At 45.3% G+C, this 8,845-nt stretch overlaps 1 protein-coding gene across 1 annotated transcript; it reads right to left on the bottom strand.

The window, feature by feature from the left end:
* Positions 1 to 6,370: 6,370 nt before the first annotated feature.
* LOC124659699 lies at positions 6,371 to 7,568 on the bottom strand. Its single transcript, XM_047197525.1, has one exon. It carries the CDS (start codon positions 7,566 to 7,568, stop codon positions 6,384 to 6,386), a length of 1,185 nt encoding a protein of 394 aa, XP_047053481.1. The 3' UTR covers positions 6,371 to 6,383.
* Between the last annotated feature and the right edge of the window lie 1,277 nt (positions 7,569 to 8,845).

Raw genomic sequence — 8,845 nt, 5'->3', positions numbered from 1 at the left:
GTCTAGTCTTGGTGATTTTAATCACATAACTTAACAAACCACCTAATGTTGCTAATATGATTTTATCAGATTTTATACAGTTTATTTCGTAATTTATCTATCATGGTGAAATCCAAAGTTTGTACTACATTATATACTTTCTTCAACATATCAAGTTATTTTCGTGACATAGAGCTTGTATGTACACAAATAATCATATATGGACCTTCATTTAACTTATTTTTTCAATATTTTGCTAATTTAAGAGCTAATTCTGTTTCGGAATGTCCGAATAAATTCGGATGTTCCGTGGTCTACTTATTTTTTTGTTTGCACACCATTTTTTCGTTCGCCTCATGTTTTGTACACATTGGAAATGCATGAATGCACGTGTATGTTTTGTACAAATTTTTTTGCCCATGAACCTTTATGTTTTGCACACATTTTTTGTGTAGGATATGACTCCCCCGTTCAAGTTAGTAGCATGTGATTTTTTTGTGTAGGATATGGCACCTTGCCAAGTTTGCATGACTCAGGAAAGAAAAAGTCTTCTCAACTAGCTCTCTATTCAGTGTTCATCTCGTACCAGGTTATTTCGAAAATTTCGTGGTACTAAAATTTACATATATGTTATATTAACTTCCATAGTCTGCATTGCATGAACTTAGAAATAATGTATAAATCTAAACTGTGCTTTTCGTACAAAGATTGTCCCATGCAACGCATGAGCGCAATTCAATGATCTCACATGAGATAGTGTGCAATTTCGAGCTTGTGGGCGGACATACGAGGTTCAAGTGCAAAAAGGGCCAACTAGGACTCGCTTGGGAGGTGAAGGTTGGCGTGAATTCATTGCCCGGAATCAGCTCATCGAAGATAGTGAGTTGATGTGCTTTTCCTTGGAAGGAGTCATACCCAAAATAACTGTCATTTATCTCAACAGTGGTGGACCGCTTGTCACCCAGAGATGCATCCTTACGGATGGTGAGAATTAACACCTCCAACAAATCATCCCTCCAAGCAATTCCTTAGTCGGGGTGCGATTTGTCACCCGCTTGACGACTACCAACATTCTAGAGCCACCGTCGTCCTCATCCACACCGCCGGTCCCGTGCCGCTCCTCCACCCCCGCCGGCCAGTTCGTTGCAGGTCCTGATCCCCGCCATTTTGTTGACGCGCGCTCCTTCCCGCCGCTCCTCCATCCCCGCCGCTAGACGGTAGCATAATGATTGGCAGTTTGTGCATCGAAAAAGTAAATGGGAACCTGCTATCGAAAAAGACGCAGAATCAGAAAAGTAAATCTCAAATCCGGACGCGCATAAAAATAATTAGTTTGTGTATCGCTCTATTTAGCAGATGGGAAGCTGCTATGATGATGCAATATCGCTATCTAGCGAGGACAGTGACTTTTGTAGCTGCGAGAGTGATGATTCCGTGTCATCAGATGAAAAAACCAGTATTGTGAAGTTTCTGCTTAGAGGTATGAAGAACATGAAAATGTGAACTATTTTATATATAGTATATGGTAGTATACTATAAGATTGCAGGTCTTAATTTTCTCCAAAATTTGAATAGTTTGAATATTTTAGCAAGTTAATATAAGATGAAGATGATCACTTCTATAATCTATATGTACTATGCTTCCCAATTAATGATACCATATTTCTATTTTTTACATCGGGACCTCAATACAAGCGTACCAAAGATTTTGTTAACCAGTGTCTGGTTGGAAACGACTTGTAGCTGACAGAAGATCAAGTGAGCTTCCTTTATGATCCGTGTGATCCCAAATTTCCACAAAAAATCACGTACTATGTGTACATAATGACCTATTCATCCGTCATGAGAAGGAAGTGCAAACTGGTAAGAATATCATGAACAAACTTGTGATATTTAATTACTTAATAAGTATAATAAGTAGAAGTATGCTCATTCTTCAATTATCTCTGCACCATAGAAATTTGGATCTGAATTCACAGTTCGGTACCTGAAGAAATTTGGATCTTAATAAGTAGACCCCGTTGATGTTTATGTTTCGTGCATCACCAGTAGGATGCCATGGAAAGTTAGGATAGAGATGGGAACTGGGTCAAACAATGCAATCTTGACAGCTGAATGGGACAATGTTGTGAGGACGTTCAACCTACATGAGGAGGACATTGTCCTTTTCGGCTTCCATGAAAAATATGGAGAGCTGCATCTTCTGGTTCACATCCTAACATGAATGTGTTTGCTAGAGTACTAATTATGCTAGTTTGATGCACTGCACTATCTCTGAATTTTAGTAGAAGTTTGATGTAAGAATGCACTTCTAGATATATGTAGTATATATGTGTGTATGGATTTCCCCAACTGTATATGCATGGCCCTATGGATGGCTACTTCAAGCTAATATGTGTATATTTATGGCTGCTGAATCATGACTGTTATACTGCTATTAAATTACATTACGTTCAAATAGAGAAAGTGTTCCAACCGGACTGGTATAATATGCGTCTCAATTCAACAAATATTGCAGGCGGTCGGTCTCGAGTAATAGCGGTCTGAGGACATCATCATGGTTGAGACAGCTTGTGATAGCAGCCGTTTGAGGGCTCAGAATTCTTACAATCAGTCCGGAAATCGATCCGCCTCAGGTCCTATGGATGTCAGAGACATTTGTTGTTACTGCCTGTCTGAGGTGGCTATTCTTTGAGCCGGCACGAGAATGGTCTCAGATTGGCACGCTACTAGAGACAAAGGCTTTAAGCCAGATAGCATAACCGTCTGAGGACGAATGGCCAAAATCGTCTCTAAGTAGCAGGTCGGTAGTAGTGTGATGTCATACTACTTTACTTTTCAATAGCATTTATTTTACTTTTTGTATTGCATTTACTTTATTTACTTTGCTGCATATTTACTTTGTCTTATTTTTGTCATTCTCTTGTTTCTTTACTTTTGTTTGCTTGCATAACTAATTTCTGTTTTGCATATTTACGTTCTGTTTTGCATTTGTCTCTACTCTACATAAAAAAAAAAGCAAAAAAATATTATTATCTACCTATAATCATGTCCATCCTTGGTAAACCACTAGCACCTATTAATAATAAAATTTACATCTTTAGACAACAATCAGGAGAGTCTTTAATGGAAGCTTTCTTTAGAATAATGCTAAAACTAAATGAAAGATGATCTAGGGCTCATGCCCAGAGCAACATTTTGAAGACGTTTTGGAGTAACTCCAGTCGTTGGCGCTCTCCACGGCCAAATCCGGCGCAAAATAGCATCGGATTGGATGAAAGTTTGGCGTGGGGAGAGCCGAAGTTCCAGCCGTCTCCCCAGGTAGACGCTCGGTGATCGACGTTTTTCACAAATAAACGTTTTACAGTTCGCCGAATTTGACAAATTTTGCCAACATTTGGCTTATTTTTATAAGTAAACGTTACAATTCAACAAAACAAGCAAATAATGTAACAATTTTTCAAAAAAAATGAATTGGAAACTAGTTGGTGTTGCCTCGAAGCCTCCATATGTGCTCCACCAGATCATCCTGCATCTATTGATGCATTGTTGAGTCTCAAATCTCCTGACGCATAGCGATGAACGCAGCCCACGATGCCGGCACCTAGTGATTAGGCTGTGCAAGAGTACCCTCTCTGTCATATGGTGCAGCTTGTTCGCTCAGAGGAATCGAATACTTTCGCTCATTCAGGATAATCATGTTGTGTAAGCACACACAACAATTCATCACCTCCCATATCTGATCTTTGGACCAAGTCAAAGCGGGGAACCGGACTACAGCAAATCTCTGCTAGAGAACACCAAATGCACGCTCTACGTCCTTTCGGCAACCTTCTTGTTCCTTGACAACCCACCTCCTTCGGGAGGACAGGGCTTGAGATAGTCTTCCAAATGTTGCCCAATTTAAATAGATACCATCTGCAAGATAGTATCCCTTGTTGTACTGCCGGCCATTGATCACAAAGTTAACCGGTGGAGCATGACCCTCAACAAGCTTGGTGAAGATTTGCCAGCACTACAAGACGTTGATGTCGTTGTTGGATCCCGGCATACCAAAGAAGGAGTGCCCAGTCCAGAAATCATGGGTAGCCACTACCTCAAGTATCATAGCGCATCCTTATTTGTGACCCTTGCACATTCCCTACCAGGCAAACGGACAATTCTTCCATTTCCAATGCATGTAGTCAATGCTTCCAAGCATCCCTTGAAATCCTCGAGCTTCATTGAAAGCGAGGATCTTAGCAGTGTCTTCTATAGTGGGTGATCTCAAGTAGATGTGCTCGAACACTGCTATCACCGTCCCGCAAAACCGGTAGAAACAATCAAGGGCGGTGGACTCCGCCATCCGAAGATAGTCATCGGCAGAATCACCAGGAGCTCCATATGCCAGCATCCGCATAGACACCATGTACTTTTGGAGGGTGGAAAACCCTGCCATGTCGGCGCAATCCAACTTGCATCTGAAATAGGAGTCGTACTCTCGAAGGGCATACACAATTCTCAGGAAGAGCTTCCGGCTCATCCTAAAACAACTAAAAATAGTCTCACCGTGCAATGGATTGTCGGCGAAGTAGTCGGCGTAGAGCATGCAGTAGCCCTCCATTCGCTGCCTCGACTTGCACTTCCGGTGAGCCGGTGCCGACCCACCACGGCGAACAATGGCCTTCTCGGCGTACAAGCCGGACATGCAAGCTAGGATCAACATGTGCTCCTCGTCTTGGGCGGCGGCTGCCATCTCTTCTTCAAAAAGCTCGGCGAACATCTGCTCCTCCTCGTCGTCAGAGTCCATGTCTGGCCAAGCAATTGGACGAACACCTGGCGGGCGTGTCGATGAGGCGCAACGCGAGGGAGTTGCCTGACGGCGGAATATAGGTAGACGGCACGACAGACGGCGGAATATAGCCTGCTGGGTGGAGGGACGGCGGAGTTCAGGCAACTCGCCGGCGGATTGGCGAGGGGTGGTGCCGGCGGCGAGAGAGCAACGAGAGGGGAGGGGGATTTGCGACGAGAAAGTGGTGGGGTTCGCTTATTCTCTCGCTGACAGAGCGGGCCCGTCCCCACTTTTCTATCGTCCGGAGTCCCCGTGCACACCCCGGGGGGGGGGGGGGGAGATGGCATGGGTCCTCCGGATGGATTCAGGGCCTATTCCGGGGGAAAAAGGAACCGGGGATGCGGCTATGCCGAATAACACCGTCCGGATGGAAAAAAACGCATGTCGGTGACCTAGTCAGGGAGACGGCTGGAGATGCTCTTACTTTGGTCTAGACATATGGTCACGAATTTTCCTTGATTCTCTGACTTGTGATAATTTTACCTTAGTAAGTCCATCCTATGGTATCTTTGTCCTATTTATCTTGTTTGGGAATAATGGTGAGAAGAGAGAAGAAATAGTGATAGAAAAGTTTAAAGAATCTTTGGAATAATTAATTGAAAAAAAAACGCTCTCAAAGAGGCACGTAGTAAGAAATTCATGTACAAAAGGAGATGGTGTGTTGGCTCAGAGGTGTAGATGCACCTATTATGAACACTTATTTTAAATGAATTTAAAAATGTTAAAAAAAATTGGGCAAAAAATTCCCAGTTCTACATGAGGACATTCTATTGTTCGTACATTAAGTTTCGCGGAAAAGGAACATTTTCCATGTCCTATGTAAAAAATAAAAAAATGTCTCGTGAAAAAAGTTATTTCTGAGCAGCAAAATTGTCTTTTTTACACAAGCCATAAAAAGAAATTCCCGGGAAACTTTGTGTATGCGACCATAGAATATCTGGATGTACATCCTGATATTTTTTCAGAACTTTTTGAACATACTGAACTACATTTGTACACAGTAGGTGCATCTACACCCTACGAGTGAAAATGGATTTCCATGTACAAAATATGTTTCTTTACCATTTAGAAATTAAGAAAATGAATAATAGTATGCTTGAACCCGTGAAAGAAAAACTCATATTTAGACCCACATGTTGAACAAAGAGAAAGTTTACTAAAACATGTTCATAGGTTATACAAAAGTAGCCACGTAGGGAATAATACGAAGGGGCTGGGCGCAGTAACCATATTGGCAAGGTACAGTAACCTCAGTGACAGTAATATCGATTTTCCGGAATACAGTGACCAAATTGATTTTCCTCAACAGATACAATTACCGTGGGTGTATTTTGCTCAAAACTTCAAAACGAAGGAAGAGCTCTCCATTGTCTCAAAATCTAATGCTGGCTCGCGCGACAGAAAAGAGTTAACGGAGCGCCAACAATGATCTGGTGACACAAATTAAACCTTTATTGATTGAGGGCATACATTCTTATTTCTGAAATACAACAGTGCCTAGCATCTTTCAGCATACTAGCTGCAGAAAGCGCCTAGCCATAGTCGCTAAAATCCCTCAAACCTGTATACCAATTCAGGGTGCAAACCAGATTGGAGGAGAGCACTCTGAAGTAAACTGCTGCGGAAAGCGCCAAGTGCGATCCGTACGATTGAGTATTTTCTGAGCATCCACGCCCATGTCAGTACAGGAGTGCTTACCCCCACTGTTTAACGCGAAGGATATGTTGGATCTAGTATCATCCAAGTAGTAGATGTTACCCACGTCGAGCCTGTTGAAGTGGGACATCTCAAATGCCCTTGAGCAGCCTCTACCAAGTAAGAGCAACCGACCAGGAAGAGTGTGGATCTCCACCCAGGAAGCTTCAGAGCCCCCACCGGGAGCAATCTCAAGGTTCATCTCAAAGATTCTGAACCTAAAGGTGCGACGCCACTTGAGTTGCCGCAGAACCATTAGCAGTTTTCCGCGGGACTCCACCAGATAGCGGGACAGCTTGAGCGACTTGTGCAGGAGATTATCAGGCTTGTAATCAGCGCGCTTCTTGACACGATAAGAGCTACGGGACATCACCAGAGGAGCGGTCGTCGGGCCGCCGTTGGGCGTGTACACCACCACATCCTCCGTGTTGGAGAGGACATGGAAGCCTTCCTTGAGCTCATTCTTGTAGTAGATCATATCCTGGATCACGTCCATAGGGAGACCGTACGCGATCCAGTATCGGTCCATCCCCGGCCGCCAGAACGCGATATTGAAGGCGCTGGAGACGTGCGCGGCGGCAAGGCACCCCGCCTTCGACGGCGCGTCGGAGAAGGTGACGCTGCGAATGACCATATGGTGCTCGCAGGCGTTGTTGCCGTGCAAGTTGGGTTGGTTGGTCCGGAGCCTGTCGGGGAGAGGAACCATCGCGCCGGACATGAGGTTGACCGCCGCGTACCCTCGCCACTGCTCCAAGGCGAGGGCGACCCAGCCACCCTCATGGGAGCCGCATAGGCGCGCGCCGCGGACGTTCTGCGGGAGGTACAGGCGGCGGGTGGCGCCGGAGTGGAGGCTGAAGAAGGAGGGCGCAGCGGGGGATGGGAGGAGGAGCCAGGGGAGCTGGCGAGCCGGAGCGTCGCGGTCAACCGCGGCGGAGCGCCACGGCCGGCAGACAGCAGAAAAGTAGACGCGGTCGGCTAAGCATGTGAGGTTGAGGAGGATGATGGCAAGGAGATCGGGTTGGAGGTCCGCCCATGGCCGGTGTGGTCTACGGGGGCGGGGCATGGTGGATCGGAAGGGGATTTTGGCCGCGGCCCCAAGTTTCTACTGGAGTATCTGATTTGCGTGCTGTTGGCACTTGCCAGCCAGTATGCCCTTTTAAGCCTCGGCTGACCGATGCAGACCAGGCAGACATGGATTCTCTAAACTCGAAATCCCTGCAATCCCCTAACTTCCGCTCGATGACATATGGGTCCGCATTTGGTGGGCCTCACCTGTCAATGACTCAAAGTTAGATCTGGCTATGTCAGGGAATCCCCCTCTAGCCTTCCGTGGTTATTCGGTGTGCCACGTATATTGGCGAGCATTGATCGGTCCCGCTGGTGCCACGCGTGGGGCACTCGTCGGCGTTACTCGGCGCATTAAAGCAGTACGAATTTTACGGTGTCCGTTTCGATTATCAACTAATAAATTTCCTATTAATAAGATATTGCAAAGTTTGTGCAGTCTGGCCATATTAGAATGCGCATTAAATTACTCCATATGATAGGAACACCCATTTTAACTGCTGACCTCATAATTTTTTTTTGAGTGAAATGTAGGCAACGCAAATCGCCCGAGTGTAAGGTTTATCCAGGTAGGGCTATGGACCCCTCTAAGTTGTACCTAAGAGTGGGAGTTGATAGGTCCCTTCCCGGCCTAGGCGCCGAGCTTCTCTTCTCGTTGGGCCCACATGAGTAGATCTTGTTACGAGATGTACGATGCATTAGGGGGTCTGGATCTTGGTGTGAGGGATGTGATAGTGAGGCATACTAGCATGGATCTGATAGAAGGGATGTGAGGCGGCTAATTATCATGGTATTGTCGACATAGAGGCCATGAGGGGTAGCTCAAGGCAAGGGGAGAACAATGTCGTAAGACGGTGGATGACCGGGATAGGGGATGCACGTGAGCAACCCAGGTCCAAGCTCCCTGATGGTGGCAGAACCCTATCTTGTTATAAAACACTATAAGGCAACAAGTGCACATGTTACATGCGACGAAGGATTGTTTTTACGATCCCAAGTCAGTCCCATTGTGGTGACATGAGATGGGTTTAGTTGTTCCGCAAGGGGCTCTGGTCAAAAGGTTTGCATCAAAGACATGACGATGATGAATAACTTCTCTTTGTCGGTATGATCACAAGATTGTGTAAGATTAGAAGATGAACTCGACAGGCATATAGGTGCACCCGATGAGGTAAATAAATTGATCAAGGGTTTATGGCTATGGAGTCTAAGCCAACGACTTGGTGTTGTTTCACCTTCTCTTCTTGATGAATGGGCTACAATGTATATAAGAGT

This window comes from Lolium rigidum, chromosome 6 (genome assembly GCF_022539505.1).
Source record: "Lolium rigidum isolate FL_2022 chromosome 6, APGP_CSIRO_Lrig_0.1, whole genome shotgun sequence".
NCBI lineage: Eukaryota > Viridiplantae > Streptophyta > Magnoliopsida > Poales > Poaceae > Lolium > Lolium rigidum.
The sequence above is the reverse complement of the archived record's forward strand: the minus strand, read 5'-3'. Positions and strand labels throughout refer to the sequence as shown.